Source organism: Gymnodraco acuticeps, unplaced genomic scaffold (assembly GCF_902827175.1).
Source record: "Gymnodraco acuticeps unplaced genomic scaffold, fGymAcu1.1, whole genome shotgun sequence".
NCBI lineage: Eukaryota > Metazoa > Chordata > Actinopteri > Perciformes > Bathydraconidae > Gymnodraco > Gymnodraco acuticeps.
Window position 1 is genome coordinate 6307473 of NW_022989799.1, and position 14611 is coordinate 6322083.

Below are 14611 nucleotides of genomic sequence, written 5' to 3' on the forward strand. Positions count from 1 at the left end.
GAACAGAGAGGAGGGACATTATCTGTTGGAGGAGATGGGAGGATGACGAGGACTTGCTACGTGGAGGGGAGCTAACGGCAACCGGACAGATACATGAGGGAGGCCCGATACGTCACTCATCTGGAGGAGAGGACCAGGCGCGCGTAGAGCAGAGTGGAGAAGTGCGATCACAGAGCCTGCCGATCGAGGCTATAAATGATATGTTGTTTAAACAAAGGGAATCCGACTGCACTTTCACTATCCAACGTGTTTATGATGCGCCAGTGGACGTCATAAATGTGCGTCTGCTGCTGTGGGGAAACTATGGAAACTACAGTTTTCTATAGCGGACTACAACATGGATGTTTAATAAGAACGAGGGACTACTGTAAACTCATCTAGGGACTCTGCACCGTGCTCTGATGCTGTTGCTTTATGCTTTATGAACGTGGACAACAGAGAAACATATTCTTCATGACCAAAGTTGGAATTGAAATAAAAAAGGAAAGTGAAACTTATGCTCGTCACCCTCTCCCTCCGGTCCACATTAATACAAATGATCCCAATACGTATGATTGTATGAACTATGAAAATATCTTAAAATCAATACAAATGTATTTATTATAAACGTTAGTCCTTAACACCTATCACTGTGTATATCACCATTCAAACATATTTTAAAAGTTGAACAACCCCGACACAGCTCAGTAAAGACTGTGAAATGTTGACTTTATTTGATCATTTCAGTAAAAACTAACGTTCATATTTTTGATTATAATACTGATGAACGTTCAAAACAAAGTACTTTGGCAACTTACCACATACGTTTTAAAATGCTTAATAAGCACCGTAACTTTCATGATATCATTTCTCGGTCATAATCGGTTGTTCTCATTCATAACACTCCGTTCGATGTCTCACTATGGGATGCGCCTCATCGCGGAGCAAACAGAAGCATCAATCTCATTACGCCAATCCTGATTGGCTGGTGATCTTGACGTCAGCGTCAGGGAATTCACCCCCTATAAGTAGCTTGCGCCACGACGCATGCGTCATTCAAACACCTCTTCTCGCTTCAGAGCACATCTCTATAGTAGCCGGACAAGCTTAACGGTCCCAAATATAACCATTTCGGTCGACGGGCGCTCGCCGGCTACTCCTTCTGCTTCGCAAGAAGACGGTAATACTAACGGCAGTTAGTATTAAAATCGACTTCGCCTTTTCTTTCCCTGGAAAGTAAGGTAAGGTTTTGATTTTTCTCAAGCTAGCTACGCACCTGTTGCTAGCTAGCTTCCCCTTACTACCGACACCACGGTAGCGAGGACGCTTTTCTTTTTCTCTCTCACGGAGGAGAAAAGGATTAGAAGTATATTGACACACCAGTCAATATTCTTTGAGAACAAAGGACCCACACCGTCCCTTTTTCTTCGGATTAAGGATGGGTTGGTAACACCTTTTCTCTCAACGACGTACCTGTTACGAGCGGGTCCTCTCCACGCCACGAGGCGAACAAGATGGACGCCTCTCCCCCTCACACCAGAGGAGTCAGGGACTCGGAGGCTCGTTCATGCGGCTGCAGGTTGAAGATAGCAGGCACAGACTCACACCAGGTCTGCTCGTCCTGCCTCGGGCTGGAACACGCCCAGGAGGCTATCGGCAACCCCGGATCGTGCGGGCATTGTGCCCGTTTCTTCCGAAAGAGCCTCCACCGACGGCTAGCACACCAAGCTAGCTTGTTGGAACAGGACTCCCTCATGTCCACTGTTTCGCCGTTTGGCAATCAAGACACGGGGGCGTCCGCCGCAGAGACTGAGCCCCTCACTGTGTCGGTCTGGGGCTCACTAACAGCGGCAGCTGCGGAACCGGGATCCCACGCCGTGTCAGGCCGGGACCCGGTGGCGGCAAGAGACGCGGGAACGGAGCCCCACGCCTCACCAGGCGGGAGCTCCCGGCGAGACCTCACCATGGTCTCGCCCGCAGAGAATCGGCCTGCTCCGCATACCGCCGATGGAACTGCTGGTGGCAGCCGACCTCCTACCGAGGATGGGCCCATCACCAAGCAGGAACCCCACGCTGCCAGCGAAGGTGGACCGTTTCCAGTCGACCATGACTGAACGGTCCTACAGAGCCGCAGCGTTGTCCGTCAGGGCTCTGAACGTTTCCTCACTGCTAACCGCATACCAAGCGGAGCTCTGTGAGGATATGTTGAGTAATCCTGGACCGGCCGTTCTGGATGAGTTGGACACGGAGACAAATGTCTGTGACCGCGGTCACAGACATTTGTCTCCGTGTCCAACGCTGCGCCGTCCAGGCCACGGGCAAAACAATGGGGTTCATGGTGGTGCAGGAAAGAGCTAGATGGCTCAACCTCACCAACCTCCCAGACCGGGAAAAGGAGGATGTGCTTGACATGCCCATCGTTCCCGAGGGGATTTTCGGCTCCGCTCTTGCCTCCATGCAGAGGAGATGCGAGTCGAAAAAGAAGGAGGACGAGGCCCTCCACCTCTGCCTCCCTCGAAGGGCCCAGCCGCTGCCTTCGCAGCGGCTGGGCCAAGCTGCCCCGAACCCTGCTCGGTTAAAAATACCAAAAACGCAGAGGTCGCAGTCCGCCCCGAGTCCCCAGCCCAGGCAGGGGACGAGGGCGAGCTGGCCTAGAAAATCTACGGTTCCGGCTGCAGCCCAGGCGCAGCCAACCCAAAATTTCGGCCAGCAGTCGAGGAAGAAGAAGCGAGCGGCGTGACAGCCCCTCCTTCTCCCCTCTGTGACAGAGCTGGAAGTCTACGGTTCCCCAGCTCTAAATGTGTTCCCGCCGCCTCGAGAGATGCCTCAACACCATCCTCAAGTAAACACATGTCACACACTTATTGATTTTTCTGTCATAAAACATTTTCCGCTGACGCATCCAGGCTTCGAGCCAAGGGCGCAGCTTGAAAAAATGAAAAGAAAAACAATAAACAGTCCGTCAACTGTTCCCCTTCTGAGAGCAGCTACGGCCTCTCTCAAAGTGCGGACAATTGACGGGTCTGTGAAGGCACCACCGTCACGCGCATGCGCAGTGCCGGCTGGGGCTGTAAAGGCACCACCGTCACGCGCATGCGCAGTGCCGGCTGGGGTCGTGAAGGCACCACCGTCACGCACATGCGCAGTGCCGGCTGGAGCTGTAAAGGCACCACCGTCACGCGCATGCGCAGTGCCGGCTGGGGTTGTGAAGGCACCACCGTCACGCGCATGCGCAGTGCCGGCTGGAGCCGTAAGGGCACCACCGCCAAACGCATGCGCTGTGTCGGTGGGGATTGTCGAAATGGGGCACCACAGTGCTCAGACACTGGAGGGCCCCATAACACAACAAATAGAGACTCAGAGGGGAAGAGACGTGACATCTCAGCTGGCTCTAAGGAGCATACAGCGGGAGATGCTCACGACATCTGCTTGGGTTTCTCAAGACAGTTACACGGAGCTACAGACTCCAAGTCACCGTCACCCCCCCCTCGCTTCTCAGGCATTCTGCATTCGCAGGCCCGAGGAGAGTCAGCCCATATTCTGGAGAGAGAGATTCTCTCACTCCTAGAAAAGAGGGCTATATCTATTGTACCCGCCGAGCAGAGTCAGGGCGGCTTCTATTCCAAGTACTTCCTCGTTCCCAAACGGGGAGGGAACGGAATTCGGCCAATACTTGATTTGAGGGCTCTGAACAAATATCTAAAAAGATATAAGTTCAGAATGCTCACTCACACATCTCTGCTGCGGCTCGTGCGACAAGACGACTGGTTTACATCAGTCGACCTGAAAGATGCGTATTTTCACATCCCAGTATATTACCCACACAGGAAATATCTGAGATTCGCATTTCAGGGGATCTGTTATGAATACAGAGTACTCCCCTTAGGTCTGTCTCTCAGTCCAAGGGTGTTTGTACGATGTACGGAAGCCGCGATAACCCCGTTAAGACAACAGGGTATTCGCCTGGCGACCTACCTGGACGACTGGCTGCTTCTCGCACAGTCGGAGCAGGAGGCTGTTACGCAGACAAATGTCCTCGTAAAGCACCTGCTCAACCTGGGTTTCATAATAAACACAGAGAAGAGCATGTTGTGCCCCGCGCAGACTATACTCTTCCTGGGTTTACGCCTGAACTCGGTGCCCTTTTGAGCTCGCTTGTCAGCGGAAAGAGTGAAAGCTTTCAGAGCTTGTCTCGCTCTTTTCCAGCTGCGCAAACATGTTCTCTTCAGATCATGCCTGTGATTGCTGGGGCTCATGGCGTCAGCCATCCTGGTCGTACGACTGGGACGCTTACACATGAGGGAGTTTCAGCGCTGGGTGGCCGCCCTAAAACTAAACCCCGCGCGCCATGGAGAGTGATGGTTACTGTGAAATGCGTAATGTCACTGTGCCACTGGCTGCACCCGACTTTTCTAGTACGAGGTGTGCCTATGGGTGCTGTCCTTTCACGGAAAGTGGTCACCACGGACGCATGTCTGACAGGTTGGGGAGGTATTTATGAAGGTCGCCCGGTGAGGGGTCTCTGGAGCAGAGACCTCCAGCGGGCGCACATAAATTACCTGGAGCTTTAGCGGTGTTTCTCACCCTAAAACGCTTTCTGCCTTTCCTCAGGGGACATCACGTCCTCGTGAGGACAGACAATACGACCACAATATCGTATATTAACCGCCAAGGGGGTTTGCGTTCTCTCCAGTTACACACACTGGCGTGCAAACTGATCCTATGGAGCGGTAGACGTCTCCTCTCTCTGAGAGCGACGCACGTACCGGGAGGGATGAACCTCGGGGCAGATCTACTGTCCAGAGGTATACCACTTTATGCAGACTGGACTCTACATCCAAGGATTGTGAGCCAACTGTGGGTGCGTTACGGCAGAGCCGCGGTGGATCTGTTCGCATCGAAAGACAACACTCAGTGTCAGCTGTTCTTTTCGATGCGCGATCTAAATGCACCGTTAGGCGTGGATACACTTGCGCACGATTGGCCCCCGGGCCTTCTGTACGCGTTCCCACCCCTGGCTCTGATACCCCCAACTCTGGCCAGAGTGAGAGAGCAACGCCACACACTTATACTGATAGCTCCGCACTGGCCAGCTATGTACTGGCTAGCGGAGATATATCAGCTGCTGTGCGGGCAGCCATGGCAGCTCCCACTACGCAGGGACATACTGTCCCAAGCGGGGGGGGGCGATCTTTCACCCACACCCAGAGCGCTTGGCGCTATGGGCCTGGCCCGTGAGTGGTACAATCTGAATACAGTGTGACATGAAGCTGACCCTGGCAGCTGCCAAGCGAGCCAGTGGCACTCATGCGCTATCTGTACAGTCTTCATGCACTCAGTTCGCCCCAGGGCAAACAGAGTGTGGTTGAAGCCCAACCCTGCCTTTATCTTAAGGCGGTTGGTTCAGGTACCACATTTGACATTGAGGCATCCTCCCCGCCACTGTATTCCTCCGGGGAACAGCGGCCGGATTTGCCGTGTCCAGCCCGTGCTTTACGCACGTACAGGGACAGATCAAGGGTGCTTCGTCATAATGACCAACCCCTTGTGTCCTGGGCTAACCCTTATAAGGGCAAGCCTGTTACTAAGCAACGGCTCTCCCACTGGTTTGTGGAAGCAATTGCTTTGGGGCCCATACGAGTCAGAGTTCGCAGGCACCCTCGGGTCTGCGAGCTCTTTCGACTCAGGGTCTGGCTGCATCCTGGGCTCTGTCCAGGATGTCTCCCATCCAAGACATTGGTGCAGCGGCGAGCTGGTCCTCGCCGCTCACTTTTGTCCGCCTCTTAACAGGCTGGACGTTCTGTTCCCAGTGTGACTCAAGCAGTGCTGGGCACCTGGTTGAGTCAGAGCTTCTATTTGTTCTTTTTGACCAGTCCTCCAGACCTCTTTTTGTTTCCCGTTTCGCTTGTGGAAGCAAACGGCTGATTATCAATACATGCTCCTTACCAAGTAGGCCTACCGGTTATTGCTTTCATGTTGCGGGTCTCAGCCATAGACTGTATATATAAAGGTCTCAGCACTCTCCTTCTACCACCTAAAAAACATTGCCAGAATCCGGCATTCACTCTCTGACTCTGTGGCAGAAACTCTTGTACTCGCCTTTATTACATCCCGTCTGGACTATTGCAATGGAGTCCTGTCCGGGGTTCCCAGCAAAACCCTGGATAGACTCCAATACGTCCAGAACTCTGCCGCCAGGCTTCTAACCCACACCAAGCCATGGCACTATATCACCCCCACCCTCATCCACCTACACTGGCTGCCGGTCAAGTCCCGGATTCAATACAAAACACTCATCCTCACGTACAAGTCCCTCCATTCCCTCGCCCCCCAGTACCTATCGGACCTCCTCCATCCCTACACCCCTTCTCGGAGTCTGCGGTCCTCAGACACGGGCCTGCTCTCCATCCCCCGCTCTCGCCTCCGAACTGTTGGTGACAGGGCATTCAGTGTTGCGGCCCCCACCCTCTGGAGTGCACTTCCTGCCGAGATCCGTAATGCTGCCTCCCTGGGCATCTTCAAATCATCATTAAAAGCACACCTGTTCACCCTGGCCTTCGGGCCCTAGCCCTTTTCTGGTCCCCAGGCTTCCTTTATTTATTTTTTTGGTTTGCCCGTTGATTGTCTGTTTGTTTTGTTTGTCCACCATGTACAGCGACCTTGGGTCCCTTGAAAGGCTTTTTATTATTATTATTATTATTATTATTATTATTATTATTATTATTATTATTATTATTATTATTATTATTATTATTATTATCATGCCTTAATGCTCTTCAAAATACTTATAGCATATAGGCTGCCATGTGCCATCATCACTCCACAGAAAGCTGTGTCATCTTGACTGGATATAGAAATCATGACATATAAGAAAACCCATTATGCTAAAGAGTGTTAAATGCTGGTTGTAATCATGAGGCTTTTACACCAATCATTGTAGGAGATCCTATGTAATATTTTTTTTTGTTGAAAAACGTATTATTAAAAGCACATTAAGTAAAATTATCAGTATGAGTGCTTAATATTTCACAATCCTGCCTCTACTGCTTTGCCATTGGATATTGTCTCGTTGAAAAACTTTCCCTTGCATTCTATTGGCTGTGCGGTGTAATAGGCGGGACAACTTTCAGGAAGTAAACAACGTTTGTTTCTGTTTCGCACCGGCATATGAGCAACAGAGGACAGATTCACATTTTAAGAATACGTTTGCTCTCAAGTATATATTATCACCGTGTTTCGATATATATTTATACACAAAAGGACGACGTAGGCTACGGCTTGGGTTCCCTTTGGAGGTCGGTACATAACAAAGCATGTAAGTAATAACATAGCTCCTCACTAGCTTATTTAGCTGCTAGTTGGATGCTCCTTAAACTAATGCCAACTGTTAGCTTTAGGTGTTCAAACCTTACATTTTCCACTGCATTAGGCGTGTCATCACATTTGAACGACAGTGTGTTATCTTTAACGGTGGAGCTATTTCTGTTGTCATTCTTGTGTTGTGTGTAACCTTTAAACACAAACAGTGGCGGAAGAAGTACTTGTACAACTACTCTGTTACAAGTACAAGTACTGCATTCAAAATCTAACTTAAGTAAAAGAACAAAAGCATTAGCATGTACACATATACACGTACTTTTTGTACATAAAGTCCAATTTCAGAATCAAATCACTGGATTATTATTATGTATGCATTAGTGTGTCAATGAATGTTTATTTATTAGTTAACTTAAATATTATCTTATTACATGTTTTTATCCAATGCGATTTACATTCTCAATACTGTGGGCAATCCCCACAGGAGCAATTTGGGGTAAACTGTCTCAGGGACACAACGACATGATGACGGCAGTGGGGTTTGAACCTGTGACCATTTGATCCCCAGACCAAAGCTTTATCCACTGCGCCACACATTTGTAACTAAGTAACTTATAAGTAAAGCTATCAGATAAATATAGTGGAGTAAAAATACAATATTGGCTTTCAAAGTGTAGTGGAGGAGAAGTATTAAGTAGCATAACAGGAAAATACGACCAAATTATACCTGAGTACAGTACTTGAGTAAATGTACTTTACTGTACTGTTTACTAACCGTGACAAACAAAGTTGGATAGTCAGGTAAAACACTCTGCCGTCACATGCACTATTGATATCCCAACTTTAATTGCCAAAGACTAGACGGTTATTTTTGGCAGTCATTTGTCTAAATCCAATTTAATTTTAAAATGTGTTTGTAATCATTTTTAATGTTACAAAACTGGCAGTATAATGCTCAAGGTAAATCCTGTACCAGCCAGCTGGTGCTTTCTAATTTTAGTTGTCATGTTAGACAGAATGGTGACTCCGGAGCCTACTACTAAGTAGTGTGGGACCGAAGCCGCATGAGATCTGATATGAATTTTATGTTGCCCATATAATAATTCCGGTACCACTTTACAATAAGACAGGTAAACAGGGCAACTGTGACCGGTTGCTTGCCAAATAGTGAGCCCACATTTATCTGTACTGCTAAGCCTTATATTGGCTACCTAGCTTACTTCGTCTTCTTCATCAGCCAGCATCCTTGGTATCTGTTGTTCACTGAGTTGATTCTCGCCAAGTAGCTAATATAAGGCTTAGTCATCTTGCTAAATAGTGAGCCTGTGTTGATGTAAGGAAACTGTTAGAACTGGTTTATAAATGGTTCTTAATGATTAATATCGTGTTTACAACCTAATTCATAACTTCATTATAAACCCTTTATGAATCCTTTATAAGGGTAGTCTTATTGTAAAGTGGTACCAGAATTGCTAACATCACATTTTTCCTACACTTCCTGCTCAGTTGTCATGCCACCACCGAAGAAGAGGGCATTGCTCAAACCCCTCCCAGAAGGCTTCCTACTGACCGACAGTGAGAAGAAGAAATGGAGGCTGGGTAAAATCATCGGCGAAGGTGGCTGTGGACTCATCTATTTAGGTAATACATATTTACTGTGGACATCTTACATATTACTGTGAATTTATTGTATTATATATTTTATTGCTAGTGCAGTAACGTAACAAAGTATATTTATTCAAGTACTGTACTTAAATAAAAAACGGTGATACTTATACTTGAGTATTTTCACATTATGCTACTTTATACTTTTTAGTCCACTACATTTATTTTACAGATTTAGTGACTAGTTATTTTACAAATGTAGATTATTAATTTAACACCAAAATCAACACATTATTATATGTTATTAACAGTTATGCTCCCCAGTAGTTTATAAAGTCATTCAAATAAACCCCGCTTTTACCAAGTGCAACATTGAAGTGATGAACACATTAATGCATCATTAATTATAATACAATCATTGAAACATATATTGTGCTTTAATGTGCACAATGATTACTTTATATATTGATCAAAGTACTTTTTAAATGTTACTTAAGTACAATTTTGAATGCAGGAATTTAACTTGTAATTTATTATTTTTACATTGTGGTATTGCTACTTTTACTCAAGTAAATAATCTGAGTACTTCTTCCACCTCTGTTTGTTGTACATTTTGTATTTAACTTATTTTGTTAATATAAATATTTTATTAACATTTTTGTTTAATCTCAATGGCCCATTTTAACCTTTTGTATTTGTATGGTGGAACACATATTTTTGTTTTAATTTCTTGTAAATGGAGCAATTGTCGCAAAATCCTATTTCTCCCAGGATAAACAAAGTGTTCTGATTCTGAACGAGTGTGTTCATGCAGGCAACAGAACATCTCTCTCTTCCTGGGAGACTCTGATTGATCTGTTTGTCTCTTTCTGTAGAAAGCTCTTTCAACAGATCAGATTGTTACAAGACAACCCTGGGATTCCTAACAAATCCCATCCTCTAATCTATGGAGACCTTTCCACTCAGCACTAACTCCCGATATTTACAAATCCATAAGTGCAGTCCGGCTTTTTGAGTACAGTATTTTGTTAATTTCTTCCCGGTCTTGGATACATTTTAAACATGCAAATGGCTGGATAACGTCCAAGAGTTAAGACGTTTCATAATGTATCACAACTTTATCCTCTGTATGTTATTATAATGTTCCTCTCTGTCTCCTGTTGAACAGCCTCCCGTGATGTGGACAGACCTGTTGCAGCAGACACTGACTTTGTCATAAAAGTGGTGAGTACATTTGAGCTTCACACAGCTGTTAAAAAGGTTACAGAGGATGATGCATGTCAAAAACTATTTGCATCAAAACTATGTTTCCTCATTTCAGTTTCCATTTCTCCAAACATCAGGTGATTTATTTGGAAGTCACCGAAAATGTGTTTGAGAAGACTGAAACAAATGATGATAGAAATAACTTTGGATAATGTAGTACAAAGACATTTGACTGAGTGATGGTTGAATCACATGCATTTCCTGTCAGGGGAAGTAGAGTTTACAGCCTTCAATATATGAGACATTCATGCAAATTGTCAAATTGGTGGCTGAGTGACCTTTTTAGAATCAAATCTTTTTGCTAAATTCTGATAAAATTATATATTTTACATTTCAGCTGATACTATTATATTCATATTCTATTGATATTGTGACTAGATATTGTCTTACAGGTGGGATTTAACTTTCACCTAATGTAGAGTTTAGATGGAAATGTTTTTGCTGACTTGCCATGGGTTATCCAAGTGTTTTGGACTCTTATGATTTAAGGGAAAACACAGCAGAAATACATCTTTGAAAGAAAAAAAATGCCACCCTAATGTCTCATCACATTTAATAATTGTTTCATTGAAATTGCCTTATGAACTAGACTAGCCCAACATTCAAATTGTAGCAAGCACAATATTTGTTAAAGGCTAAATATGTGTTCAAATAGCATTTTAAACAAAGTATTCTGGAACTGCAGAGGCAAACTTGCCTACAAATCGTATTTTCTAAACTCTCTTAAAAAAAAATCCCACCATGATCTTCATAATATATTTTCCACTGATAATGATAATAATGATGCAAAACTGATCAGTCCCCCTGTATCATAATCACAATATGAGTGAAAACATTTCTTTATTTTTCTTATTGTGGAGCATTATCTCTTTCAACTCCACTGTGTGATATGCTAACACGTGTTTTTGTCAAGCCGTCTTGAGACCATGATAATGAAATTGTTAGTAATGTTCCCTTGCATCTCCAGGAGTACCATGAGAACGGCCCCCTGTTCTCCGAGCTCAAGTTCTACCAGAGGGCAGCCAAAGCGGAGAGCAGTGAGTAGCAGCGTCCGTCCAGCGTCCCGGCAGCTCACTGGAGCAGGAGTGTGTTTGACTGATGAAGTGGCCGCAGACACGGAGGCTTTGCCGCCTGCAGCACAGTAATTAATAATAAGCCAAAGCAAACATGCACCTCAGTGGCAGTTAGCCCCCCTCTCCACGCTTGTCTGAGCTCTCCAACGCCTCGGTTTGGAGAGGCGCGGCAGAGAGGAAGCCACTCACACATAATGATGCCCGGGCCTCCGCTGAGCCCCTGACCACCTGCCAGTCTGGTGGAGAGCCAGTCAGGCCGGCCGCGATCCAGCACTGAGCCAGAACCACTGCTCTGTCTGTGTGTGTGTGTGTGTGTGTGTGTGTGTGTGTGTGTGTGTGTGTGTGTGTGTGTGTGTGTGTGTGTGTGTGTGTGTGTGTGTGTGTGTGTGTGTGTGTGTGTGTGTGTGTGTTGTGTGTGTGTGTGTGTGGTGTGTGTGTGTGTGTGGTTGTGTGTGTGTGTGTGTGTGTGTGTGTTGTGTGTGTGTGTGTGTGTGTGTGTGTGGTGTGTGTGTGTGTGTGTGTGTGTGTGTGTGTGTGTGTTGTGTGTGGTGTGTGTGTGTGTGTGTGTGTGTGTGTGTGTGTGTGTGGTGTGTGTTGTGTGTGTGGTGTTCACCCTTCCTCCTCCCACATTACATTGTACATGCTTGCATTATACGGTTGTCTATAAATGAGTCTTACAACTTGTACATTTGTCAGCATTTGACCATATGGTTCCCTTGTCTCAAAATCCGTTATTTTTGGTTATATTCTAAGATCTGTTGTTAAAAGCTTGAGATAATTTTTATGTTTTGTTCTACAACATAAAATAAGTCAGTAAACACCCTCAAATGAACGTCTGAAACCTTTTTGTGTCAGAAAAAACGGCGCGTTACTACCAAGTGGCTAAATAAGTCTATTAAACATCATGTTTTCATAACGCCGAACAGTTCTAGCCAAACCTTTTTTCTACTTTCTTTGAGATTTGTTGCTTTTCTTGGAATACCTATTGGAAAAGGAGAGTGTTGTTTCAGGGGTTTTGGTAAGGGTTAGGAAATGATTAGACTTTGAGAATTCTTAGGGAGTAACACCAAAGTTTGTTTAAGTTGTCTGTCAGAACAGCGGTTCAAGAGACAAAGGTTTCTTCTTCTCAAACATTGTGGTTAAGAGTTTAGTTTAGTTGTTGGTTGGAGTTTAAATGCTGAAATATATGAACACACATTGACATAATTGTCTCTCTCCTATTGTTGTTTCAGTGCAAAAATGGAAGCAAAGAAGGAAACTGGGCTTCCTGGGCATTCCAACCTACTGGGGATCAGGACTCGCTGAATATAATGACCTGAGGTATTGACAAGCTTTCAGGACAGATGTCATTAGATGATGACCATAATGCATGTTTGATATAAGGGCTAGGGATACACACACTGGACTGAACTGTATGATAATATTATGCAAATCAACGTTACATGTGGCTTATTACTAATGAGTATTTCTGAAGACACATTAGCAGTTGACTCATCTGAAGAACTTGTTCACTACTGCATAACAACAAAAGGCAGATGTTACCCAATGATGTTGCGTTGCCATGGCTACATACTGAATGAGCCTTGCAAATGAACTTAACACTGTACAAGTAGCATCCATAGTGAGCAACAAACCAGCTGAATGTCCCTTTTTTTCAAAGTGACTTTTCTCCCTACCTTATCTACCAATGCGTTTCAGTTGTTATGACATTACAACACTAAATGTACTGCAAGGTTGTTTATTCCTGGGTGATAAATCTGTGAGTTAAAACCTTTTTTCAATACTCTCAAACATACATTTATATCAGCAATTAGGAGTTATTTTGATTTAAGAAAAATAAGATATTGACCACTGATTTTTCCTCTCCTCTCAGGTATCGTTTCATGGCCATGGACCGACTGGGCAGTGACCTTCAGAAAATCTTGGAACACAGCGGAGGTCAACTGAAGAAGGCCACAGTTCTCCAGCTTGGACGAGGACTGGTGAGATCCCCTTTAATATCCTTAGCATAAAGTGAACAAAGGTCACCAATGACGTTGTGCATTGATTTACATTTCCGTCCTTTGCCAGGTGGACATTCTGGAGTATATTCATGAGAACGAGTATGTGCATGCAGACATTAAAGCTGCCAACCTCATGCTGGGCTGCATAGACCCTGAACAGGTTAGTCTTTCTAGATCCTCCATTGATTATCCTTCATGTGCATAGAGTTATGCTATAGTTTACAGAATGCTATGTTAAGTATGTTTTGCAATCAAGGCTATGAGTTCTAATGATGCACATTGTCCATCATCTACGTGTTTTATGTGTATGTGTGTGTCCTGTAGGTCTATCTAGCAGACTACGGGCTGTCCTACAGATACTGTCCTGATGGAGTCCACAAAGAATACAAGGAAAACCCCAAGAAGGGCCACAATGGAACCATTGAATACACCAGCCTTGATGCCCACAAAGGACTTGGTAAGCCAGTGTAAAATGAGAAAGTAGAAATCACTGATTCTGACACTTCCTTTAGCACACTGCATGCCGTGTACTGTGAACAGTGCATTGTGGGAATTTGGATAATTTAGTTTTGTCTCAAATCGCACAGGCCTGCTTTGCCCCCACTGGAAGTGGTAACGTATGTTACTTAAGCTAAGATGCTGAGCGTTGAGTGCAAGTGTGTCGAGTGTTCCAACTTTTATTAGTGCACCATACAGGTACTTACTGTACAGTGCACTGCAATCTGTCGCATACTTCGCATTGGGATGCACAAGCTGTGCGTCCTTCTCTGACCTGCCAACTTCAGTTCAGTAAAATAATAAAACGGTTCATCAAGAAATTGTGGCAGGACTAATCTAGACTCAAGGTTATTATTGCATATTAAAAGCATGGAAAAGGTTGTGGCGTGATGTGAAATGTTGGCAAGAAAGAATATATTTCTCAACCCTTGGACACAAATGTGCATTTAGTGTTGTGTCAGTTTACAGGAGATAAGGACGCTCCACATTTTCTCTGTGATAAACTTCTAATGTAAATTCAACAAGTATCATTAAATAGTTATTTCAGTTTTTATATGAGCATGCTCATTAATATATTTATAAACCCTAAGAAGCAACCAAGATAAAAGTTATTGATTGGGACTCTGTGACTTATGTATATTAAAGGTCCCAGGTGATGGCCATTTCTACTGATCATAATTCCATTGTTGAGGTCTACTAGAATAGATTTATACTGTGCAATGTTCCAACTCACATTGGTTTCTCATACAGCATCTCTGTATAGTATGTGTATCACTCTCTGTCCTAAACGGCTTGTTGGAGCTCCTGCCACCCCCCCTGTGAGCCCAGTGGCCGTCTGCGAGACAGCGAGACACAGCGAACCCCAGCCCG

At 45.1% G+C, this 14611-nt stretch overlaps 1 protein-coding gene across 1 annotated transcript; it reads left to right on the forward strand.

Moving 5' to 3' along the window:
* Window positions 1–7105: 7105 nt before the first annotated feature.
* vrk2 (VRK serine/threonine kinase 2) lies at window positions 7106–13700 on the forward strand (the record flags this gene model as incomplete). Its single annotated transcript, XM_034224213.1, is given in 8 exon segments — window positions 7106–7294; window positions 8803–8937; window positions 10070–10125; window positions 11135–11204; window positions 12473–12560; window positions 13114–13222; window positions 13311–13403; window positions 13568–13700. Coding segments are annotated over 8 exon segments (832 nt in total), but the record flags the coding sequence as incomplete, so codon positions are not given.
* Window positions 13701–14611: the final 911 nt, after the last annotated feature.